The sequence below is a fragment of the Myxine glutinosa genome, chromosome 13 (genome assembly GCF_964187855.1).
Source record: "Myxine glutinosa chromosome 13, kmMyxGlut1.1, whole genome shotgun sequence".
Classification (NCBI taxonomy): Eukaryota; Metazoa; Chordata; class Myxini; order Myxiniformes; family Myxinidae; genus Myxine; species Myxine glutinosa.
The window spans coordinates 28,318,442-28,343,627 of record NC_136273.1 but is presented as its reverse complement, the minus strand read 5'-3'; the positions used below and the strand labels follow the sequence as shown (position 1 = coordinate 28,343,627).

Here is a 25,186-nt window from a genome sequence, read left to right as displayed (position 1 = left end):
AGAGAGAGAGAGAGAGAGACCCTCAGAATCAGCTTCATCAAGGGAGATACCAATGATTCTAAAAGCTTTGGTTTTTACAGCGTGAAACCGAGCTTCGTGTGAGGCAGGAGCACCAGCCCAGAGGCGAGAAGAGTATTCCATTGAGCTGTGGATGAAAGCTTTGGATGTGGTGAGGAGCTCAGAGGTGCCAAGGAAGGACTTTGCACCATGGAGGATGCCCAGTCGGCAACTGGGTTTGGAGGCCAGTTTGGAAATGTGATTTTCCCAGGAAAGATCATGGCAGATAGTGAGACCCAAAAGCTTGAGTGACAGAACTTCTTCGAGAGGATTGTTGAGAAAGTATATGGGAGGGTTTGTTGAGACGGTCTTTTCAGAGAGACATAGTGAGAGTGTGAGATTTGTCAGGATTGAAAGACATGTTCTACTTGCTTGACCAGTTTGTTATTTCTTACAGGTCCGCAGAGAGAGAAGAGGATGCTGCCTGCCAATCTGACGGTTGAGATATGGAGCAGCAGAGAGTGGAGTCATCAGCAAATAGATAGAGAGGATTTTTCAGTGAGTCGGAGAGATCATTGATGAATACCAAAAAAAAGCACAGGGCCCAGAACACTGCCTTGGGGAACTCCAGCCTGAACAAGAAGGGGGAGATGAGAGAATTCCATTCAGGTCCACATGTTGACTGCGCCCAGAGAGTAAGTCCGCAAGCCATGCGTGGAGGTCTCCATGGATACCATAGGAGGTGAGTTTGGTGAGCAGGGCGGGGTGCCAGACTGTATCGAAGGCACGAGATATGCCAGGGGAGATGGCTCTGATTTCCTGTTTGGCATTGAGGACCTCCATCCATTGTTGAGAGAGAGCAGAAGCAGCATGTCCAGAGTAGATTGAACTGGTCTGAATCCAAATTGATGATCACAGATCACGCCATTGGAGAAGAGGAAGGATTTAATATCAGAAGCAAAGATTGATCCATGACCTTGCTGATTAATTGGGAGCAGGCCGATTGGTCTGTAGTTGCAAGGATCTGTTTTTGCACATTTTTTGTGTAAAGCGCTAATGTTGGCTGATTTCCAAGCTGATGGCAGATGACCTTGAGCAAAAGAGAAGGTAAAGAGAGTCGAGAGAGGGTGTGAAAGAGTGGCCGAGCAGGATTTTAGGACCCGTGGGCTGATGCCGTCTGGTCCAGTTGCAGAATCAGTCAGAGTCGAGGTTTTGACAGAAACTTCTCCACCTTGTCGGGAGAGAAGGATTAAGAGTCCAGGAGCAGCTGGGTTTGACTGGGTAAGGTGGGTACAGAGAGAGATGGGTTTGGGACACAAGATTTTGAACAAACACAGAGTTGAGGCATTCAGCGTTATCATGGGCATTGTCAGATGTGTGGCCATTTGAGGTAAGAGAGGGGATGGAAGGGGAACAAACACCAGAAACAATTTTGACCAGACTTGAGAAGGGGAACCAAATTGACTGAGCCCATAAAGATGGTGGACACGTCACGCAGCTACATTTGAGCTGTCTAATCAAGGTTTGATTCCCATCCCGACTAATAAACCTGGATTGGTGTTTCGCAGGTCGGATGTTGTTGCACCAACAATACAAGTGTGACGTCCACTCGGATGGAAGTAAAGCCGGGTATCGGGTCTGCTCGCATCAGTTAAAGGTCCCATGGTGTCCTTCGGGGCGAGTAAGCTAGTTATCGCCGGCATCCTAAACAAATTACTAATTCCTGTCCTGACTATCATTCTCACCAAGCCACATTTGGCAAGCGAGACGAGTATCCCAACTATCCCCCCGTCACTGCTCCGCCATTAATTGAAGAAGGCTATCACATCCTGCAGTGGACCCCAAATACGCTGGTATGATGACGTTGACGATGATGATGATGATAATGAATAACATATCTCATCGACACTTAAAATTCACTCCTCGACTAAAGATCCATTTTCCATTTTCCAAAATTTTCCATTTCTTTTCCAAAAAGTCCATTTTCCAGATGGTTGCAGTTATTTATTTATTACTTCTTTTTTTTTTCTTCCATTTTAACACAAAAATAATGTGCAAAATGCAGTAATTAAAATTAAAATGAAGCGTGAAACATCGAATTAACACTTTAATCCACCGAGGGAGGAAATGTATAAAAATGTACTTTTACATAACTATAGTATTTGCTGAAGTTTCACGAATAAAGAATATCGAACATCACATTCTTCACTACATTTTGTGTACATCGCATTATTAACAAGAAAGAGTGATCAAACATTGAAGACCATTTGCAGACCAAACAATGATTTGTGTGGCAAATACATGGAAGGATTTACGAAATGAAAGGTCATTGATTGCAAATGAAAGATCTAAATTGTCTAGTTGTAAATATGTAAAGGTCAAAGGTCTGAAAAGTTGTAAAGGTCGGATGGTCTAAAGGGTCTTAAAAGGTTGAAGGGATTGAAAGGGTGCGATTTAGGGTCTTATGGCCGGAATTGTCTGAAGGGTCAAAGAAAGTCAGAGGTCTTCTTCCTCCTCTTCTTCTTTGGGGAAATGCCAGGGGATGTCAAAGGGGTCTACGGGGTAATACAAGGTCTGAAAGGTGTGAAGTTTTAAAGGGTAGAAAGGAGTCTAAGGGTCTTTGTGGTTCTAAAGGGTCTTAGAGGTCTAAGGGTTCTAAAGGGTCTCAAAGGGCCTTTGGGGACTCAAGGGTTTAAAGGGTCTTAGGGATCTAAGGGTCTTGAAGTGTGTTCAGGTTCTAAAAGGTCTTTGGTGTCTAAAGGGTTTTAAAGGGCATTGGGCATCTAAAGGGTCTTCAAGGGTTTTAGGGTTCTTAAAGGCCCTTTGAGGTCTTCGTGGTCCAAAGAGTTTTAAGGGTCTTAGGGTCTTCAAGGGTCTCAGTGTTGTGAAGGTTCTTAAGTGTCCTAACTATTAGACCCCAAATACCTGAAAGACCTCTAAGATCCTTTAGACCCCCCCCCCCCCCCCCCGCCGCAAGACTCTCAAATACTCTTAAGACCCTTAAATACCCCTAAGCCCTTCAGACCCATAAATACCCTAACACCCTTTAGACCCCCTAAGAGCCCTGATCATTTAGACCCTGAATACGCTTTAAGACACCTAAGACCCCTATAAGACCTCTAAGCTCCAGACCTCTAAGATCCTTTCCACCCCCAAGACCGTTAAAAACCCATAAGAGGCTATGGACCCCTAATGCATTTTAGACCCTTAAATACCCTAACACCGTTAAAGCTCCCTAACACCCTTTACACCCCTAAGACCCTTAATACCCTGTAGACCCCTCAGATCATCTTTGACCTTTTAGAACCCAGAAGACCTTTAGACTCCTTTGTACTCTTTGGACCTTCACACCTTTCAGACCTTTTAATATCCTGTGGACTCCTTTTACTTTTAGACCCTTAATAGATGTTTTAAGACCCTTTAGACCCCCTCAGACAATTCTGACCTTTTAGACCTCAAATTACACCCTTTAGACCCCTTCGACCCTTTAAGATAATTTTAGACACTTTAGATTTATGTTTAAGGTTGGCGTTGCAGCTTCACCACGTGTGACAATACATAAACCTTCCTTAGGTTTTTCATTTTTTCGGCATCACAAACCTTCCCAGGACTTCCCTGAATCCACCATCGTTGGTTTCATTGAAATCCATTCTCAAGATATAACATGACAGACAGACAGACAGACAGACAAACATGGCTCCTTTTTAAAGATGATATATATTTATATTGATTTATTTATTATCGACCTTTTTATTTTCGTTTCTCCATTTCACTGATCTAGCACACGTTTGATGAGCCAAATGTCTCTTTCCTCCTGTCCGAGTCTGTCCGTTCTCTTGGGAAACGAGCATTTTCCTCTCGTGAGGTACAATTCCAGGTCGGTATCTTTCAGGAAAGCCATTAATTTGAGGGTTCTGTAGGAAAACAAAAAAAAAAAGCCATTTCTTTCCATAATGAGGATTTAAGTGATCAGAGAACGTCATGATCCTTTTTGTAAAGAGGATTTAATCAATGAGATTCGTCCCCGAGCACTTCACTCTCCAATGATATTTTAAAATCGCTTTGTGATTTATTTGTCATAGTAATGCGCATTCAAATGAATAGAGACCATGGTTGGTGAACGAGTACAAGCGTTAAAACATATTTAAAATCTTTAAAGTCATATTAAAATAAACAAACGAACAAGAAACGTGTCGTGCATCGCACGATACTTGCGAAATCCCTAAAATAAGTTATTGGCCTATGATGACCTCAGAAATAGTTGGTGGTTGAATTCAGTGACCATATATGGAGATCCTCTTAAAATTTCAAGTCAATCGAATGAAAATTGAGAATGACCCCCCAAAAAAACAGGCTTCTTGCTTATGACTAACTGTACCAATTGGTGAAGTTTCATGAAGATCGGTTGAAAATTGTGACCTGTAGGCGACTGACATACAGACAGACAGACAAAATAACGCGCAAGACCAACCAATATACTTGAAAAATCGTCCATTTTCGCAAGTAAAAAAAAACAAAACACACACACACACAATACTTTGGTACTTTGGTTTAAAATGGTACTTCAGCAGCACCAACGATGCTTGACAAGCATTAAAATGATAAAGTACAGACAAACAATGGTGGGAAGGGAATGATAAACCACCCAGTATAACCCATGCCAAGAAACTGCTTCAGCAGCAGCAACGCTCTGTAAAGAGTACAGTACATCAAAATCAATAATTACATAATATACGAATATCTATATCTATATCTATATACAGTATATCGTATTATCGATTAAAATCATGTTTTTATTATTTACATTTCACTAACGTGGTTAAAAATGCTTTATTTACCGTCAGTGACTATGAGTTGCTGGTGGGGTAGAAGGGTGGGAGAGGTAGGGTGGGTGGGGTAGACGTGGGAGGTGTATGGTGAGAGGGGTAGGAGGGGTAGGGTGGGTGGGGTAGATGTGGGAGGGGTAGACGTGGGAGTGGAGGCAGAGGGGTGGGAAGGGATAGGAGGTGTCGGGTGGAGTGTGGTGGGAGGGGTAGGGGTGGAGTGGGAGGGGTAGGGGTGGATTGGGAGGGGTAGATGTGGGAGGGGTAGATGTGGGAGGGGTAGACGTGGGAGCGGTAGGGTAGGAGGGGTAGAGTGGGAGGGGTAGGGTAGGAGGGGTAGGGGTGGATTGGGAGGATAGATGTGGGAGAGGTAGATGTGGGAGGGGTAGACGTGGGAGGGGTAGGGTAGGAGGGGTAGGGTGGGAGGGGTGGGGTGGGTGGGGTAGGAGAGGTAGGGTCGGTGGGGTAGACGTGGGAGGGGTATACGTGGGAGTGGAGGCATAGGGGTGGGAAGGGATGAGAGGTGTCGGGTGGAGTGTGGTGGGAGAGGTAGGGGTGGAGTGGGAGGGGTAGGGGTGGATTGGGAGGAGTAGGGGTGGGGAGGTAGGGGTGGGGAGGTAGGGGTAGGGAGGTAGGGGTAGGGAGGTAGGGGTAGGGAGGTAGGGGTGGGGAGGATGGGATGGATTGGGTGGGGTAGGGGTGGGGAGGGATGGGAGGGGTACGGGTAGGGAGGGATGGGAAGGGTAGGGTGGGGAGGGATGGGAGGGGTAGGGGTGGTCAGGGATGCGAGGGATTGGGGTGGGGTGGGGAGGGAAGGGTCAGGGTAGGAAGATTAGGGGAGGGTGGGAGCGGTAGGGTAGGGGTGGGGAGGAAAGGGAGGGATTGGGGTGGGAAGGGATATAAGTGTTAGGGGTGGGGAAGGAAGGGTTGAGATAGGAAGGTTAGGGGAGGGTGGAGTGGTCGGGTAGAGTTGGGGAGGAAAGGGTCGGGTAGAGTTGGGGAGGAAAGGGTCGGGGTAGGAAATGGTAGGAGGGGTAAGGGTGGAGTGGGATGGGAAGGATTGGGGTGGGGAGGGATAGAAGTGGTAGGGTGGGGAGGGAAGGGTCAGGGTAGGAAGGTTAGGGAAGGGTGGGAGTGGTAGGGTAGGGTTGGGGAGCAAAGGGTCGGGGAGGAGTGGGTGGGGTCGGGGTGGGAGGGGTCGGGTGGGGTAGGGGTGGGAGGCGTCGGGTGGGGTAGGGGTGGGAGGGGTCGGGGAGGGGCGGGTGGGGTAGGGGTGGGAGGGGTCGGGTGGGAGGTGTCGGGGAGGGGCGGGGTAGGAGTTGGAGGGGTAGGTGTGGGAGGGGTAGGGTGGAGTGGGAGGGGTCGGGATGGGAGGGAAGTGATAGATGGGAAGGGGTGGGGAGGGAAGGGTCAGAGTAGGAAGGGTATGGGAGGGTGGGAGTGGCTAGGGTAGGGGTGGGGAGGGAAGGGAAGGGTTGGGGTAAGGGGGTAAGGGTGGGGTGGAAAGGGTAAGGGTGAGGTGGGAGGGTTGGTGTGGGAAGGGTATGTAGGCGTGGAGTGGAAGGGGTAGCTGTGGGAGTCTGGAGGAAAGTAGCGTGGAAGGAAGCAGGGAAATGGGTCTGTGCACCCCATATATTTTTTATATACAGTATAGGGTTCCGAAGATCCCTGGTGTTGGGCTAGCGGCTAGGGCGCCGGCTTAGGATCCTAGGATCCTGGGTTCGAATCCCGGTCGATCGCCGAATTAATGCCAGGGGGGTTGACTCAGCCTGTCATCCTTCCGAGGTCGGCTAATTGAGTACCAGTTCACTGGTAATTCCCTGTTTGTCGTTGAAGGCGGCAAAAAGGGTTGGCGTCAGGAAGGGCATCCGGCCGTAAAACATTGCTTCCAAAAGGGGACCAAAAAACAACAACTACCACGGTCCCCGAAAAGGCCAACCCCCGCTTTGCGGGGAAAAATGGCCTCTAAAGGTGGTTTTTAGGGTTCCGAAGAGTCAACACCCCACGTATCTTCGATGATGTGTCGCACTACTTGGGGCTGTGATTGCTTCATCACCGTTAGACGAGTGTACAAGAACACACGTCACTCTATATGGGCACGGCACCACCCACGGCACGCTTCAAAAGAGCACAGATCACCGACATACAAGACAAGTGTATACGATGACCAACCTCAGGTTATGGACACGACTCGCTTGATAAATGCACCACCTCAACCCATCGGTTCTCATCGATCTCTCGAAACACAAGGACTTCTATCTTTTAAAATAAACGAGCGGTACTTCCGCCCCCGGGTGGGACTTCCATTTCCGGCCCACCGTCCGTGGGCAAAGTGCTGCTGCACAGTCTGGGAGATGCATTTATCATTTTTGAAAGTTTTATTGATCACAACACATCATCAGATAAGTGAGGACTTGTAATTCCTGATATCACCAAAGGTGGCGCTATTTCCGTCACAGATCAGTTTGGGAGTTTTGGTGACGTCCACGTTTGTTCCGTTATTCCAAAAAGATTTCACAACATCCGTATTTATGTTTAATGTTTTTCATTAACATAATTCAACAAATGCTATTTACAAATTATTACAAGTTTGCAATGGAACAAAGAGCAAATTAAAGTGAAACCGCAAGAACCCGAATTAAATTCATATACATTGAGGAGGATGTACATAATGTATTAACCAGGACTGTTATAATAGGAAGTAATTGGTGCAATTCTTCGGGACCATCCGGCTATTTCTGAGAATAAATTGTCTTGTGTCAAGTCAGTGGATGTCCCATGAATGTACTGGATATCACGTGAGGATGTCCCATGAATGTACTGGATATCACGTGAGGATGTCCCATGAATGTACTGGATATCACGTGAGGATGTCCCATGAATGTACTGGATATCACGTGAGGATGTCCCCATGAATGTACTGGATATCACGTGAGGATGTCCCATGAATCTACTGGATATCACGTGAGGATGTCCCATGAATCTACTGGATATCACGTGAGGATGTCCCATGAATCTACTGGATATCACATGAGGATGTCCCATGACATGTACTGGATATCACGTGAGGATGTCCCATGAATGTACTGGATATCACGTGAGGATGGCCCATGAATGTACTGGATATCACGTGAGGATGTCCCATGAATGTACTGGATATCACGTGAGGATGTCCCATGAATGTACTGGATATCACGTGAGGATGTCCATGAATCTACTGGATATCACGTGAGGATGTCCCATGAATCTACTGATATCACGTGAGGATGGCCCATGAATGTACTGGATATCACATGAGGATGTCCCAATCCCATGAATCTACTGGATATCACGTGAGGATGTCTCATGAATGTACTGGATATCACGTGAGGATGTCCCATGAATGTACTGGATATCACGTGAGGATATATCATGAATGTACTGGATATCACGTGAGGATGTCCCATGAATGTACTGGATATCACGTGAGGATATATCATGAATGTACTGGATATCACGTGAGGTTATCTCATGAATGTACTGGATATCACGTGAGGATGTCCCATGAATCTACTGGATAAAACGTGAGGATGTCCCATGAATCTACTCGATATCACGTGAGGATATATCATGAATGTACTGGATATCACGTGAGGTTATCTCATGAATGTACTGGATATCACGTGAGGATGTCTCATGAATGTACTGGATATCACGTGAGGATGTCCCATGAATGTACTGGATATCACGTGAGGATATATCATGAATGTACTGGATATCACGTGAGGATGTCCCATGAATGTACTGGATATCACATGAGGATGTCTCATGAATGTACTGGATATCACGTGAGGATATCTCATGAATGTACTGGATATCACGTGAGGCTGTCCCATGAATGTACTGGATATCACATGAGGATGTCCCATGAATCTACTCGATATCACGTGAGGATGTCTCATGAATCTACTGGATATCACGTGAGGATGTCCCATGAATCTACTGGATATCACATGAGGATGTCCCATAAATCTACTGGATATCACGTGAGGATGTCCCAAAACTTTACTGGATATCACGTGAGGATGTCACATTAATCTACTGGATATCACATGAGGATGTCCCATGAATCTACTGGATATCACGTGAGGCTGTCCCATAAATCGACTGGATATCACGTGAGCATGTCCCATAAATCTACTGGATATCACGTGAGGATGTCCCATGAATCTACTGGATATCACGTGAGGATGTCCCATTAATCTACTGGATATCACGTGAGGATGTCTCATGAATCTACTGGATATCACGTGAGGATGTCTCATGAATCTACTGGATATCACGTGAGGATGTCCCATGAATCTACTGGATATCACGTGAGGATGTCTCATGAATGTACTGGATATCACGTGAGGATGTCCCATAAATCGACTGTATATCACGTGAGCATGTCCCATAAATTTACTGGATATCACGTGAGGATGTCCCATGAATCTACTGGATATCACGTGAGGATGTCTCATGAATCTACTGGATATCACGTGAGGATGTCCCATGAATCTACTGGATATCACGTGAGGATGTCTCATGAATGTGTACTGGATATCACGTGAGGATGTCCCATGAATCTACTGGATATCACGTGAGGATGTCTCATGAATCTACTGGATATCACGTGAGCATGTCCCATGAATCTACTGGATAACACGCGAGGATGTCCCATTAATCTACTGGATATCACGTGAGGTCTCATGAATCTACTGGATATCACGTGAGGATGTCCCATTAATCTACTGGATATCACGTGAGGATGTCTCATGAATCTACTGGATATCACATGAGGATGTCTCATGAATCTACTGGATATCACATGAGGATGACTCATGAATCTACTGGATATCACGTGAGTATGTCCCATAAATCTACTGGATATGAGGTGAAGGTGTCCCAAAAATGTACTGGATATCACGTGAGGATGTCTCATGAATCTACTGGATATCACGTGAGGATGTCCCATAAATCTACTGGATAGTAGATGCCAATGATTCTGAAAGCTCCCACGAGCAGCCCACGGGTCCTAAAATCCTGCTCTGTCGCTGTATCTCACCCTCTCTGTTCTTTTCACCCTCTCTTTTGCTCAAGGTCATCTGCCAGCATTTTGGAAAACAGCAAACATTACCGCTTTACACAAAAAATGTGCAAAAACAGACCCTTGCAACTACAGACCAATCAGCCTGCTCCCAAATATCAGCAAAGTCATGGAATCCATCATTGCTTCGGATATCAAATCCTTCCTCTTCTCCAATGGCTTGATCTCTGATCATCAATTTGGATTCAGACCAGGTCATTCTACTCTGGACATGTTGTTTCTGCTGTCTCAACAATGGATGGAGGTCCTCAATGCCAAACAGGAAATCAAAGCTGTCTCTCTTGACATATCACATGCCTTCGATACGGTCTGGCACCCAGCTCTGCTCACCAAACTCTCCTCCTATGGTATCCATGGAAATCTCCATTCATGGCTTGCAGACTTCCTCTCTGGTCGTAGGCAACGTGTGGGCCTGAATGGATTTCTCTCATTTCCCCTTCCTGTTCTGGCTGGAGTTCCCCAAGGCAGTGTTCTGGGCCCTGTGCTATTTCTGGTCTTCATCAATGATATCTCCGACTCTCTGGAAAATCCTATCTCTTTGCTGATGACTCCACTATCTGCCGCTCCATTCCTCATCCCTCAGATCGGCAGGCTGCAGCCTCCTCACTCTCTGCAGACCTGGACAAAATCACAGACTGGTCAAACAAGTGGAACATGTCTTTCAATCCTGACAAATCTCACACTCTTACTATGTCTCTCCGAAAAGACCGACTGGAAAACCCTCCCATCTACTTCCTCAACAATCCTCTCCAAGAAGTTCTGTCGCTCAAGATTTTGGGTCTCACTATCTGCCATGATCTTTCTTGGAAAAACCACATTTCCAAGCTGGCCTCCAAAGCCAGTCGCCGACTGGGCATCCTCCGTCATGCGAAGTCCTTCCTTGGCACACCTGAGCTCACCACATACATGGCTTTCATCCGCAGCTCAATGGAATACTGTTTCTCCCCTATGGGCCGGTGCTCCTGCCTCACACCTAGCTCGGCTTCACGCTGTTGAAACCAAAGCTTTCAGAATCATTGGAATCTCCGGCGATGAAGCTAACTCCGAGGTCCTTTCACTCACTCACCGCAGGCAGGTTGGTGGTCTTTCTGTCTTTTGCAGACTCCTCTCCGGCCTTGCTCCCCTAGCTCTCTGTGCTGTCCCCCAAATATTCCTCCAGGTCGCACAAGATCTGCCAGCAATCCTCTTATGGTTAAACTGCCAGAATCTAGGCTCTCTGCTCACCTTCACTCTTTCATTCCCCTTTTCTCCTGCCTCTGGAACAAACTCCCCCACTCCCTTCAATCAATCTTGGTTTCATCAGACCACATAATCTTGTTTCTCACAGTCTGAGAGTCCTTTAGGTGCTTTTTTGCAAACTCCAAGCGGGCTTTCATGTGTCTTTCACTGAGGAGAGGCTTCCAATCAAGGTGTAGAAACATCTCAAAGATGATCAAGAGAAATGGGAGGCACCTGAGCTAAATTTCAAGTGTCATAGCAAAGGGTCTGAATACTTATGTCAATGTGATATTTCAGTTTTTTCTTTTTAATAAATTTGCAAAACTTTCTAAAATCCTGTTTTCCCTTTGTCATTATGGGGTATTGAGTGTAGATTGATGAGGGAAAAAATGAATTTAAACGATTTCAGCATAAGGCTGCAACATAACAAAATGTGAAAAAAGTGAAGGGGTCTGAATACTTTCTGAATGCACTGTGTATGTATATGTATATATATATATACTGTGTATATATATATATATATATATATATATATATATATATATATATATATATATATATATATATATATATATATATATATATCAATCAATCATGAAAAATGTTTGTGTCTCGCCGTTTTTCTTGGAGATGGCCGAACGGATGGATCTTCGTCAAACTTTCAGATGTTCATGAGTGAGTGCCAGTGTTTTAGGCCTATTTTTTTAAATCGCTCTATAGTTCCTAAGCGTATGCAGCTTTGTGAAAGGTGGTATTAAATGATCCCCGACCCCATTCCTTAGCGGGTGTCGTGTAGGGAAGTGTTTTAGTCGCCCACAAAAAAATTGAAGTTTTAAAATATTATTTTACAAGATGCCAACAGGATTAGAACAGCAATGGGCAACGCCGGGTACCCCTGCTGGCCTGCTCGTATTAAATAAAACGACAGCAGAATACACCAACGATGGTTTGTTAAATGGATCCTCGATAGCGAATAATTACATCATTACATGCAGCTTGGCCTACACAAGTCCAATGTTTCAATTGTGTCAAAATATCAGACGTATTATGTACGCAATGCTTTTATGTCCCACCCCCATCCCCAAGGTCCTCACACACACACATTTTCTCAGTTTAGACTCCCTCGTCTCAATCATCTTCCCGGCTAAGGTACGTAATTGGTACGTGTGATAACTTACACCTACTATTTAAAGTGCACCTGCTTGTGTTAATCAGCATTTGCAATTGACCAGGGGATAACCTGTCATCGTTTCTTTTCTTGGCTTCCTTAACCATGAACGATTATCTCCACCCTAGCATCTCTTAAATCTGAGAGTTTGGGGAGTGCAACGAGTGCCCCATCGTTCAGAGACGTGTTAAGCCGGCCATCGTATGTGCAAACTATCGCTGGCGGACGTTGCAAATCTGACGGCCTTTGGAAAATAAGTTTGTGTGTGTGTGTGACGAAGAGTCTACAAGGCCATTGGTGGGCAGTCTCACCTTTGTGTTGATGCAACGAGCAGGGCAAATGTATATGACGTAATCCCTGGTCAATACATTGTTTCTAAGAGCTACGAACGTGTTGCATTGTGACGTCGACGTTGTGTTGCGATGTGTAGAAAACAGCCAGACAGGCAAAATAGCGTATATCCCATCTACCTGTCCGAGGCGTTAAAATGCACATAGGGCGTTTGTTTACCTGTAATGAACCTTATCCTGGTAACGTCACAAAGCATAGAGAAAGGTGAAAACGATTTTTAACCCTTGGGTGCAGTGATTGGGCCTCGGAGGCCCACAAGGTTTTTTTTTGTTGTTGCAAAAACTATGTTGTACAATTTTTTTTTGGAATGAGCCTCATTTTCACCGACTTTCATGTTGTCACACAAAATTCAGTGACATAAATAAATAAAAATTTCATTCAGGCTCGTGGGAAAAAAAAATCTTCATTCTTCACTTATAACCCAAAAATCCGACACAAATGCAAGCCTGGGGCCTTCGAGGCCCCGCATAAATGTTGTTGTACTACTGTTATATCATTATTTTCTTGATATGAGCCTCATTATATTCTCCTATAACTTGGTTACAAATAATTCAGTGACAAAAATTTAAAAACTTTACACGAATACATTCGTGGGGCCTCCGAGGCCCAATGGCTGCATATGTGTAGAATTTTTGACAGTTGTGGTCATATACATTCGAAATAAAAGGATCAGTGAATCATATTTTTTGAGCAAATACTACTCCATGAGCCTCAACGTTTTAGAGAAAAAAAAAGTTGAAAAACAAAACAAATTTTATTTTTTTTGGGGAAAAAAAAGGATTCATTACTTGTATGTGATTTTTCCAACTAATAGGATCAATGATTCACATTTGCTGAGCAAATACACATCTATGAGCATCGACTTGGATTGAAAAAGGATATGAAAGAAAAAAAATCTATTTAAAAAAATTAAAAACCATGAATACATCCGCTGGGCCTCCGAGGCCCAATGGCTGCGTTTATGTAGGATTTTTGACGCCTGCATCTAAGAGTTAAAAAAAGATTCAAATGTTTTACGGATCATTCGTCTTGCAAACCAGATCGATACGGCATATAGAGTGTTCACCAAACCAGACAATAGGTCCGGCAGGTGCTAAGAGTGTGCGCAGTGTTGAAGGTGTGCAAAGTGCGGTGTGTATAGTCGTACAACCCGCGACTACAAACACAGAGGAGGAAAAGGTCCGAATGACTAAATGTCGAGAGAGTTCCGCATAAAACACCATGATCATTGATCATCCATCGTTAGTCCGGCTTAAAAATGAGAAATACTAATGAAACCCATCACAACCTCCAAATCCATTTACAAACAAAACAGCACCTTTCTAAACTGGCATGAAGTAGAATGAAAACTTCACACGCAACAAAGTTCGAATCCAAATGCTGTTCCCATACGATACAAGCAAACCTTTCCATTAAAAAGATCAGAAATGATTGGTTCGATTCGGATGCTTGATGGAAGCTTAGAGAGAAATCGATTAGGGGGCAATAGATAGTTTGGCGCAGGAGACGGCCATTCGGCCCATCACGCCCGCGCTGCACCATCACCAGTACAAATATATAACCCTGCCCACCGTGCGCCGAGGTCGTCGCTATTAACAAGAGCGTGTCCATCTTGGCCGGGGGGGTCCAGTGTCGAGACGGCGCTCTTCCCGAGCGCACGGCGAAAGTGCGACAACGAAATCGCGACTCGATGCGAGGCCGTTCGTTTTTAGCGCAGAACCGCACGAGACCGATCCGGTCGTTTCGATCCCTGGGAATGGAACCCTCCCCCTCCCGAGGCGAGCGGCGTCCCTAATCGCGACGACGAAACACGGCCGGCACCTCGTCAACGCCTCGAAAGAAAATCGGGCACCGAGAGCCCCGTACTGTCAACAACGGGACCGTCAAACGTCCATACGACGCACCAGAGCCAATCGCCGCCCGAAGACCAACGACCGCTTACCCTTTCCGTGCAAGAGGCTGCGACCACTCCTTCCGAGCTTTCCTCCCCTCTCGGACCTGCGGCGGATCTAGCTTCCTCCCTTGAACCCTCCCCCCCGCCATCCTCGTATATTCATCACCACCATCGCTTATTAACATCTGCACCGGGAGGGTTTGTAAACCACCACTCCCCCCCCCCCCCCCACCCACTACGTTTTAACCCTTTCCTCGACATCACAGCTTCGGTTAAAAAAATAATAAAAAAATAATCATTTCCATGGACGACGACCGGAAAACATCAAAGATATGTCGACTCGTCTTGCTTAATAACGAGACTTAAGAAATTCAAGGTAAAAGAAGCGAGTTTTAATATTGAAAAAAACGAACACAATGTTCATTGACCGGTGTTTACAAAGTACTGTGTGAGAGGTTGAGAGGTTGCGATGCAGCTGCGTCACTTGCTGTGCCTCAAATTTCTTCAAACCCATATCATCCTCATGCAAGATTTATCTCCGAATTTATAATCCCCCTCCCTCTCCCTCCCATTACCCTCATGCAAGTTTCATGTCCCAATTTGCAATTCTTTTACCTGCAGTGAGCCAATTACACACGGTTTGATGAAAAACAAAGGCAGCATGGGTGGTGGGCAGAGCAGGAATGGCAGCGGGGGGAATACGGGATAACAAACGGGGAAGTGAGGGTAGAGTATGGGTTTGCAGGAAAGGAGAATGCGAGAGGGTAGAGACGGCGTGGTGCCCCCGAACAGAATCAGCCCTCAAAAAACACCCAGATTCCTCCTCTTCACTTCCTCCTGGGTGAGCGGCTGCAGCGGGAAGGGAAGGACAAAAGAGAAAAAGGTGAAGAGTAACAGTGACACTAGATCGTCTGCAAGAGATGTGAGGAGAGGGGAGGTTCTCTGCAATGCTGTAGTGTTAATGGTGAGCGGAGCGATGACAGGGAAGGTGGGTTGCAACAAAGTAGGGCACCGAGGTGATGAAGTGTGTTATCGGAGAGATGAAACGCACCTGAGAGAGCGGGAGCGAGATGGCAGGCGTCGTCCGCGTGACAAAGAGCGATTTCGCCTCCAATCTCTTGACCCTGACCTGCAAACAAAGACAGTTTGTTGCAATCCCTCGCAGGTAAGGCAGGTGGGGATTTGAATGTATTGTCAAGAGCAGCCAACTCACAGATTACAAATGTAATTACCAGGTAAGGTTGGTTAAAATAAATAAATAAAAGAACCCACTATGGTCTACAAAACGAATCGCACCTACACCTCTATCTTCAATATAACTCATGATGCCAAAGGTTGTTGTTGAGTTAAGTGATGGCAGATTCACAGACCGACGTAGGATGAAAGGGCGGCAGGGAGACTCGGGACATCATGAACATCAGTGGGTGAGTGGAAGGAAAGAGGGGAAGTCAATCGGCGTGAAAGAAAGCAGGGGTGGGCGGCTGGGCACTGCACAAAGGATGATATGGGAATGGGTAACCTTCTTGAGAGATTACAAGGAGAAGACACGAGACAAATAGGTTCATGGTTTTGGGCCACAAGACAAGTTCCGCAGGTGACATAATAGAGCGATGAAGGAATGGAGATGGTGTTCAGCATGGAATTGGGGACAGCAAGCAGATATGGAATTCTGGAAGAACGTTTGTGACCTGATGGTTGGCAGCGAAGGAGAGCTGGAAGTGAGGAGATTAAAAAAAAACAAAAAAAAAAAACAACAACAACCTGCGAGTTCATAAACTTGCCTGAGGTGGGTTAGGAAGGAGACAGTGGGACTCAGCCTCCTGTGAAGAGATGACATTAACAAGGAGAGCCTTTGACTCGATTGTGCCCAAGAAAGCAAGATATAGAAAGTACCTGGATTATCTCAAGGTGGGGACCCAGATGCCATGATGCTTCGGATCAAAGCCCATATACCGTGATGAGAATAAACTCTTGAGTGTCTCAGAATCGACATAGATCTGGACAAGACCAACACATTGACCAGCCTTCGTGGGAAGTTGGAGAAATCTGATCATGAATGCCACCACAAGTCGAACACGACTTGACAGAACGAGATAACTATATTGTGGTAAGTTTCTTTGAGCTCCAAGGACAGCACCTCTTCCAGGTCTAGCCAGAATAGTAAAATGGTGTATCTCGACTCGGCCGATTGGAGGGTCGGAGAGACGCTTGTGGGGTTCGAATACCGATCCTTGTGGAAGGATAGAATCAGAGTATGAGAATTTCCTGTCAAAACCAATCCTCCAGGTAGCTCATAAATGGATTTCTTTCTTTTTCTGGATAACTAGGAGCTTGCCTTTCAGAAGTGTGTTGTACTGTTCAGATGAGGATGGACTCAAAAGCAAAATGATAAAGGATTTCTCATGGAGGCGGAGGTACGTACACACATACACTGCCTTCATTCAGAAAAGTATTCACACCCCTTGACCATTTTCACATTCTGTTGCATTGCAGCCTTTATAAAGATGGATTAAATCGAGATTTTAATGTCACTGATATACACATAATACCCCATATAATGAGAAAGTGGAATTTTTCAACAATCTTTTTTTTTCTTTTTTCTTTTACAAAATAATCCAAAATGATAAGCTGAAATGTCTCGTCAATAAGTATTCAACCCCTTTGCAATGACACTCCAAATTGAGCTCAGGTGCATCCAATTTCCTTTGATCATCTTTGAGATGTTCAGTCACATGAAAAAGTAAGTACACCCCATGTAAAGTTTTGACTTTTTCAACATATTTCAACATACAGCTATTTGATCTTCATTTCAACAATATTGATAGATAAAGGTGATATAATATAACAAATATCATGAAACATTTACATTTTGTAGTCCATTGTATAATTTAAATAAACATAAATGCAAATTTCACATGTGGAAAAAGTTAGTACTCCCCGACATTTATCACTACTTCAAATACCTAAAATTAGAATCAGGTGCACCAGCACAGGTGCAAATGATTAGAACATTGTTAGAGAGGATCTTGGACGAACCTGTCTTATTTAAACCTCAGACATTTAGTTTGGTTTGCTCTTTGTTGTTGAAGTGTGTGGCATCACCATGCCTAGATCAAAAGAGCTCTCTGAGGCCTTCAGAAAGAAGGTTATAGATGCCTACGAGTCTGGGAAGGGATTTAAAAAGATCTCCAAACAATTTGAAATCAATCATTCGACTGTCCGGAAGATCATCTACAAGTGGAGAAGATTCCAAACAACTGCCAACTTGTTCAGGCCAGGCCGCCCCAGCAAGTTCAGCCGAGAGCAGACCGCAAGATGCTGAAAGAAGTCTCTAAGAACCCCATAATGTCATCACGGGACCTACAGGTAGCTCTTTCCACTGTTGATGTCAAAGTGCACGAGTCTACCATTAGAAAGAGGCTGCACAAATTTGATCTACATGGGAGGTGTGCCAGGAGGAAACCTTTGCTGCCCAGAAAGAACATCAGGGCAAGACAAAAGTTTGCCAATGAACACCTAGGCAAAGACCAGTACTTCTGGAGCAATGTGCTCTGGACAGATGAGTCAAAGGTAGAGCTATTTGGCCACAGTACCAGAAGACATGTTTGGCGAAAACCAAAGACAGCATTTGACCACAAGAACCTGATACCAACTGTAAAGCATGGTGGTGGAAATATTATGGTTTGGGGCAGCTTTGCTGCATCAGGGCCTGGGCAGCTCACCATCATAGAATCCACTATGAATTCTTCATTGTACCAGAGGGTGCTTGAGGATAATGTGGGGCCATCTGTCGGAGAGTTGAAGCTCAACCGAAGGTGGACCTTGCAACATGACAATGACCCTAAACATACCAGTAAATCCACCAAAGAATGGCTGAAAAGAAAGAAATGGAGGGTTCTGGAATGGCCAAGTCAAAGCCCGGATCTAAATCCCATCGAGATGTTGTGGGGGGATTTGATACGAGCTGTACATGCAAGAAACCCTCAAACATCGCACAGCTGAAAGAATTCTGCATGGAGGAGTGGGCAAAAATTTCTCCCAGTCGATGTCAGAGACTGGTAGACAGTTATAAGAAACACCTACTTGAGGTTGTTTCTGCCAAAGGGGGCAATACCACCTATTAGAGCCAAGGGTGTACTTACTTTTTTCACATGCGAAATTTGCATTTATGTTTATTTAAATTATACAATGGACTACAAAATGTAGATGTTTCATGATCTTTGTTATATTATATCACCTTTATCAATCAATATTGTTGAAATGAAGATCAAATAGCTGTATGTTGAAAAAGTCAAAACTTTACATGGGGTGTGCTTACTTTATCACGTGACTGTATCTATAACTTAATTGGAGTCCACCTGTGGCCAATTCAATCAATTGAATGTGATTTAGAAAGAAACACCTTTCTATACAAGGTAAAACAGTTGAGATTGCATGTCAGAGCAGAAGCTCTACCATGAAGTCCAAGTAAGTGTCTGTAAAACTCAGGGATATAATGGAGGAGGTGTAGATCTTGAGAAGGGTATAAAACAATTTCGAGAGTGTTGAAAGTTCCCAAGAGCACAGCAAGCTCCATTATTACTCCCGGCAGGGAGTAATGCATTCAATCGTGTCCGTCCATGTTTGCATTCGAGTGTTTGTGAACAAAATATCTGGAAAGGTTCTGAACGGATTTGGATGAGAGTTGGTGGGATGATTGCCCTTGGGATAAGGAAGAATTGATTAGTTTTGGTGAAGCTCAGGATATTATTCCGGATCCAGGATTTTTTTACCATTGGAAGATAGGGCTCAGCAGCGCCCACTCACGGCGGGAGTATGTGCTCTACTGAGTGGCGTTGTAGTTAGAAAATGGAAAGAACATGGAATGACCCAGACTATTCCTAGAGGTGGCCATCTGACCAAATTGAGCAACCAGGCAAGAAGGACCTTGGTCAGGGAGGTGACCAAGAGCACAATGAACACTGACAGAACTACAGAGTTCCTTGGCTGAGATGGGAGAACCTGCTGGAAGGACAACAGTCTCTGGACCACTTCACAAATCTAGGCTTGATGGGAGAGTGGCCAAATTAAAGCCACTGCTGAGAAAGAGGCACATGACCAAACACCTGGAGTTTGCAAAAAAGGCACATGAAAGACCCAGAGTACGAGGCAAAAGATTATGTGGTCTAATGACTAAAATTGAACTCTTTTGCCTGAATGCAAAGCGTTAGTCTGGCGGAAACCGAGCACAGCTCATCACCCATCCAACACCATCCCTACTGTGAAGCTTGGTGATGGCAGCATCATGCTATGGGGAAGCTTTTCAGCAGCAGGGACACTTGTAAGGATAGAGGGAACAATTAATGGAGCCAAATCCTTCAAGAGAATCTGCTTCAGAGTGCAAAAGACCTTAGACTGCGGCGAAGATTTACATTCCAAAAGGACAATGACCCCAAGTATACAGCCAAAGCAACACTGGCAAAGCCTCAAAACAAGATTGTGAAACTTCGAGTGGCTCAGCCAAAGCCCAGACTTGAATCCCATTGAGAATCTGTGGAAAGACTTCAAGATTGCTGTTCACTGATGCTCCCCATCCAATTTGACAGAGCTTGAGCAAATCTGCAAGGAAGAATGAGAGAAACTCCCCAAATCCAGTCGTGCAAAGCTTATACAGACATACCCAAGAAGACTCGAAGCTGTAATCGCTGCCAAAGGCGCTTCTATGAGGTGTCGACTCAGGGGGCTGAATACTTAGCTAAATTAAATTCTGCATTTCATTTTTAATTGATTTGTAAAAACTTCTAAAAAAAATAGATTCCACTGACATGGGTAATTATGTATAGATCAGTGTCAAAATAAATCTCAATGTAATCCATTTTAAAATCAGTCTGCAACATAAAATGTGAAAAAGTCAAGGGGTGTGAATACTTTCTGAAGGCACTGTATATTGACCAAGATGGTCTGTCCTAAAGTGCTGCCTTGTAAAATGCTAGGGTCAAGAATGTGATCAGCAAAAAGCACACCCTCAAGAGCAATCGGATGTTTCCGCTCACAAAATAAAAATTCCCTTCGTGGAGGTCCTGAAAGCCATTAGCATACATCATGGAAAAGCAGGGCTAGGAGCCAGACAATCAGAATGTCAACATGGCCCTGATCTTCATTGGAAATTTAGTGCATCCATCTATCGTTGGGTGAGAAGATCACCATGTCCATGGTAGAATTAACCAGGTTAGAAGCCAAGTAATGATCAGAGATTAGAGTTGGAGAAGAAAAGGAAATGCTGAAGATGTGGGGTGTGGGGGCTGCCGAGCCAAATGTGTGGTTGGGTTGGGAAGAGGGTTAGGGGGAGTGTGTCGAGCCCATTGGGGTGGAGGGAGGGGAGCCGACTAGCCGATTTGGGTGTGGGGAGGGGGGGGGGAGTGGTGGAAGGGCGCTGACGAGCTGATTTAGGGGTGAGGGGGGGGGGCCCAATGGGCTGACTGGGGTGCATGCAGGTTCCGGATGGGGGAGAAGAGGGGTAAAGTGGGGGCAGGATGCTGAGTGGATGGGTGGTGTAGGGCGTGCTGAGTTGGGGAGTGGTTTGGAGACTGATGGGACAAGAACGATAACATAGGGGATGCAAGTGGGCTTGGAAGTTCGTAAGGAAGCGGCCTGATGCAAGGATTTATAATGATCCGGTTCGTATTTCTGCAGCCCAAGTTCCACCATACAACCACAAACATTGCGACCATCGTGGAAAAGTTGACTATTAAATACTCATAAACGAAAACATGGTTTAAAAGAAAAAAATGCGATGCGCAAGATAAACAGTTGAATTGGGATGGAAAGGGAGAAGGGGTAAGGGTGGGGGTGGGGAGGGGTGAGGGAGAGACAGTAATCGTGAGAAAGAGGCTAATAAAACGGTTTTTAATGCACGTTGAAGGAATTTGCGATTGGAGGCTGTGGATAAAATTGCATCATCTTGCAATAATAATATGTAGATGGAAAATAAGGGGGAGGACTTAATAAAGCGTAAACATTATGCACAAGTCGATTCAATAAAACTTTTTATTCTAACTTCTATTTTGCACTTTGATGAAGCTGGAGGGTTAAAATACTGGAACAGACGGACTCACCAGTGATTGATTCACAATGGGAGTTTACGCCCTAAAATTAAAGACCATAATAAACTCATCAAATTAAATAATGAAATCATAAAAACTTTGTTGATTAATGATTCAGGGTGTTTTGATATTGTGATAATTAAACAACTGGGAATCTTCTGTTATCTTACCTTTGAAGCACTGATTTAGAAGAACTACAAATGTTTGTTTTGAAATAAAAATTCAATTTTCTTTTTAATTATATTTTGCTTTTCACAACTCACGCCTTTCAAATGCTGTGTCCAATTAATGTATGACAAAGGTGTAATTGCATCAGAGAGACAGGAAGAGAATGGTATTGAAGCTGAGATGATTTGCCTTCCAAATGCAGGTGAAAAAAAAAAAAAAAAAAAACATAAAAAACTTTCACAGAAACCAATCAAAAACGCTCGACAAAATAAAAAGACCATCGACATTACATGTAGAAAGTCCCCATCACGTTTTTACCTCAATCACCCGAGGTGGGCAGAGGTTATGTTTTCACCTGTCTGTGCACAGGATATCTAAAATATAGGAATTCTCCAATGCATTGTCGTCAGTGGTAATGAACGTAGAGCAGCAACGAAGGTTGGAAAGGGTGGAAATGCGAATGGTTCGGTGGATGTGTGGAATATCGTTGAGAGAGAGGAAGACAAATGATGAATTGCGAAAAATGATGGGAATAGAGCCTGTGATGGATGCTGTGAAGAGGAAGAGGTTGAGATGGTTTGGTCATGTGTTGAGGAAGGATGAAAGTGACTGGTTGAGAAGAGTGATGGACATGAATGTATAAGGAAGTAGAGGACGTGGAAGACCGAGAAAGACTTGGATAAAGATGGTGGAAGAAGAAATGCGGGCAAGGGGGTTAACAAGGAGATATGCAGAAAATAGGGCAAAATGGAGAAGATCGTCATGGGGACCGCAAGGCTAACCCCCGCTCTAGCAGGGAAAATGGCCTTAAAATGCCTGTTGTTGTTGTTGTATTGTCGTCAGTGGAAAATGGGTCCTTATCCTTTCGGAGCAGACATATAATAAACACAAAACTGAGACATAGACACAGACACGTATGTATAACATGGACTGATCGTCACCGATAACGGGATGCCACGTACGAGAACACGAGCAGGATTTACGGACGTGTACAGCTCCAACGTTACTTAGCCTCCAGTGAATGGTCGCTGATAATCCGTCTCTAACACTCACTCCCTCTCATGTCGACTGCACCCGTGAACTGCCCAGTGGAAAGCTGTAAAACCATTACACCTGTCAAAGCTTCCTTGCAAGAGGATTAATGACTCTTATTCAAGTCTACATCGGTATCAACAGGACCTCAACATATACCTGTATGTGCCACGTGAATTGGTTCCTCAGGATGGTTAGGGTTAGTATAATAACACCTACTATAATTTAAGAAAATCGCAGTGAATAGTGAAATAACCTGAATTGTGCCACCACCTCAACCCCCATTCCCACACCTCAACACAAAATTGCAGATCAGCTTCTGGAATGAAATGAAGTTGCTAATTAAAGCATAATTAATTCATAAATTTCAAATAAAAAAAGGAGACCCAGTGGAGAGAAACATTGCAAGTGCACACGTCACAGTGCCAAGGGCTGATAATAAACACAGGATGCTTTCTACGAGTGAGTGGAACCAAAAATACATGGAATACTGCACTTACAATCAAAAGTCAGTGTTGAAGATTCGTGCCCATTACGTATAACCACTGCATGAAGGTTTATGGGGTTAGTATACGTAATCGAGCAAGGAAATTGGCAGACAATGGATAAACACATGTGGTGTATGGGATTTGAGTCGGGGGTTCAGAAGGGAATGCTAATCAGGCAAACACAACCCACTCTTTTGGGAGATTATTTAAAATATATTTTAAAAAATGGGGACCTCTACTGACACAAGGACAAATTTATTCCCAAGGCAAACAGCAGCTGAAGAGACAAAATAAATGGTTGGAAAGAAAGTGTTGTTGAGAGCGCATCTCAGCCACTGATGTTTTATGGTTCCGAGCGGAATCCGAATGTGCCAATAACTGGAGATTTGAAAATGCAATTAATCGGCTATTCAGCTTCAGACGCCGCTCTTCAGGCTTATTGCAAATTGCACTCGATCAATTTCAGTGTATCTCATCTACAAGAGACGTTGACAATATGCACAAAATGAAAAAAACCAAACTTCAAACAGTCTCTGATTACCAAAGACGAATGGTTAACAAAAATATTGCAGTTATAAAGACTATTTGCGTCTTTCATAATTAACCGTTCACAGCATCGTCATCGGATTAGTTTCCGAGAAAGTATTTTTTATGATTAGTCTTAAACCTCAGGGTTAAACTCTTGGCAAATCAAGGCTTTCTGCCCATGGCCGTTGTTTTGGTCGTCTCTTCTTCCGATTGTGAAACTGCCTTCTGAAGACCGTTCAATTGCGCTCTTCCCACCTGGAATTGATGGAAGTGGTCCACCAGCACCTCATGCCATACCCCATCAATACCAGCAATGAATGCTTCCTACTCCCATTAACCCAAACCACCCTCACACTTGCAGGTTTCTGCGTTTCCTCCTCTCTTATCTCTTTTCGTATCCAACTGTGGCCACATTCATTAACCACACACCTCGTTCTTCCACAAACCTCGACTTTGTATATAAACATAGGGACAATACCCCTGGCGGTCACGTGGTAGCATAAACAGTATACTGCACTGACTCAGGGTATTTTAAACCAATTTCAATGGTTGCTAGAAGACAGGGCAGCATGTAGAATCATACCAACATAATCACAAGACTTTAAACAAACAAACAAAATATCTATTTTGGGCCTTGCTCCCCACTCCACAAACCCAGTATACCTCCTCAGATCCCAATTTTTCTAATGCCTTGAACAAACTTTGGTACATCAGGTGGTGGTGAAGGTTGTGGTCAAGTATCATCGAAATTGTGTGTGTAGTTTCAGAGAAAAAAGCAAATACCTATTTTTTTTTGGGGGGGGGGGGGGGGTGGGGGGGGGGCGGAGTTGGTCAAACCTGGACCCACTTTGAACTCCCCGTAGACCACATTAGACTTCGATTTTCTTAGTGCAGTGAACAAACTTCGGTACATCATGGGGGATGTAGGTTGTGGTCACGTTTCTTCAAAATAGTGTGTGTAGTGTCAGAGGTAAAAGCAAATTCTTATTTTTTTTTGGGGGGGGGGGGGGGGGGGGGGGGTCAAACGTGGATCCACTTTGACCCCCGGTAAACTCCCTTAGACCCAGATTTTTTTTAATGCCGTGAATTAACTTTAGTCACAACACAACAAATATCATTTGTGCCAAGTTTGGTCACAATCCCTTCAGCAGTTTCAGGGAAGAAGTTGCAAGTGTTTACGGATGGACGGACTGACGACGCATCATCGCATAAGCTCTCCTGAACTTCGTCCCAGGTGAGCTAAAAAAAAAGAACCCATCGTAGTCACTTTACATAGTGGTTAGATATATGCCAATGAAGATAAAATAAA

At 44.6% G+C, this 25,186-nt stretch overlaps 2 protein-coding genes across 11 annotated transcripts in view; both read right to left on the bottom strand.

The window, feature by feature from the left end:
- The window catches only part of LOC137438743 (tumor protein p53-inducible protein 11), a 71,833-nt gene extending 57,035 nt beyond the window's left edge, over positions 1 to 14,798 (bottom strand). Inside the window, exon 1 of one of the 3 annotated variants that reach the window (XM_068134053.2) lies at positions 14,628 to 14,798. The gene's annotated coding sequence lies outside the window, so the exon portion shown is untranslated. Of the gene's footprint in view, positions 1 to 6,992; positions 7,137 to 14,627 lie in introns of those variants that run through there. The other 2 variants (XM_068134055.2, XM_068134054.2) reach the window with 2 other exon arrangements.
- A 158-nt stretch (positions 14,799 to 14,956) lies between these two features.
- Positions 14,957 to 25,186, bottom strand: part of LOC137438751 (serine/arginine-rich splicing factor 3) — a 44,967-nt gene continuing 34,737 nt past the window's right edge. For all 8 annotated transcript variants that reach the window (XM_068134071.2, XM_068134072.2, XM_068134075.2 and 5 more), the window contains 2 exons: positions 15,631 to 15,708; positions 14,957 to 15,428 (listed from right to left, as the gene is read on the bottom strand). In XM_068134071.2, coding sequence (XP_067990172.1) covers positions 15,407 to 15,428; positions 15,631 to 15,708 — 100 coding nt within the window. In that variant the 3' untranslated portion in view covers positions 14,957 to 15,406. The remainder of the gene's footprint in view (positions 15,429 to 15,630; positions 15,709 to 25,186) is intronic.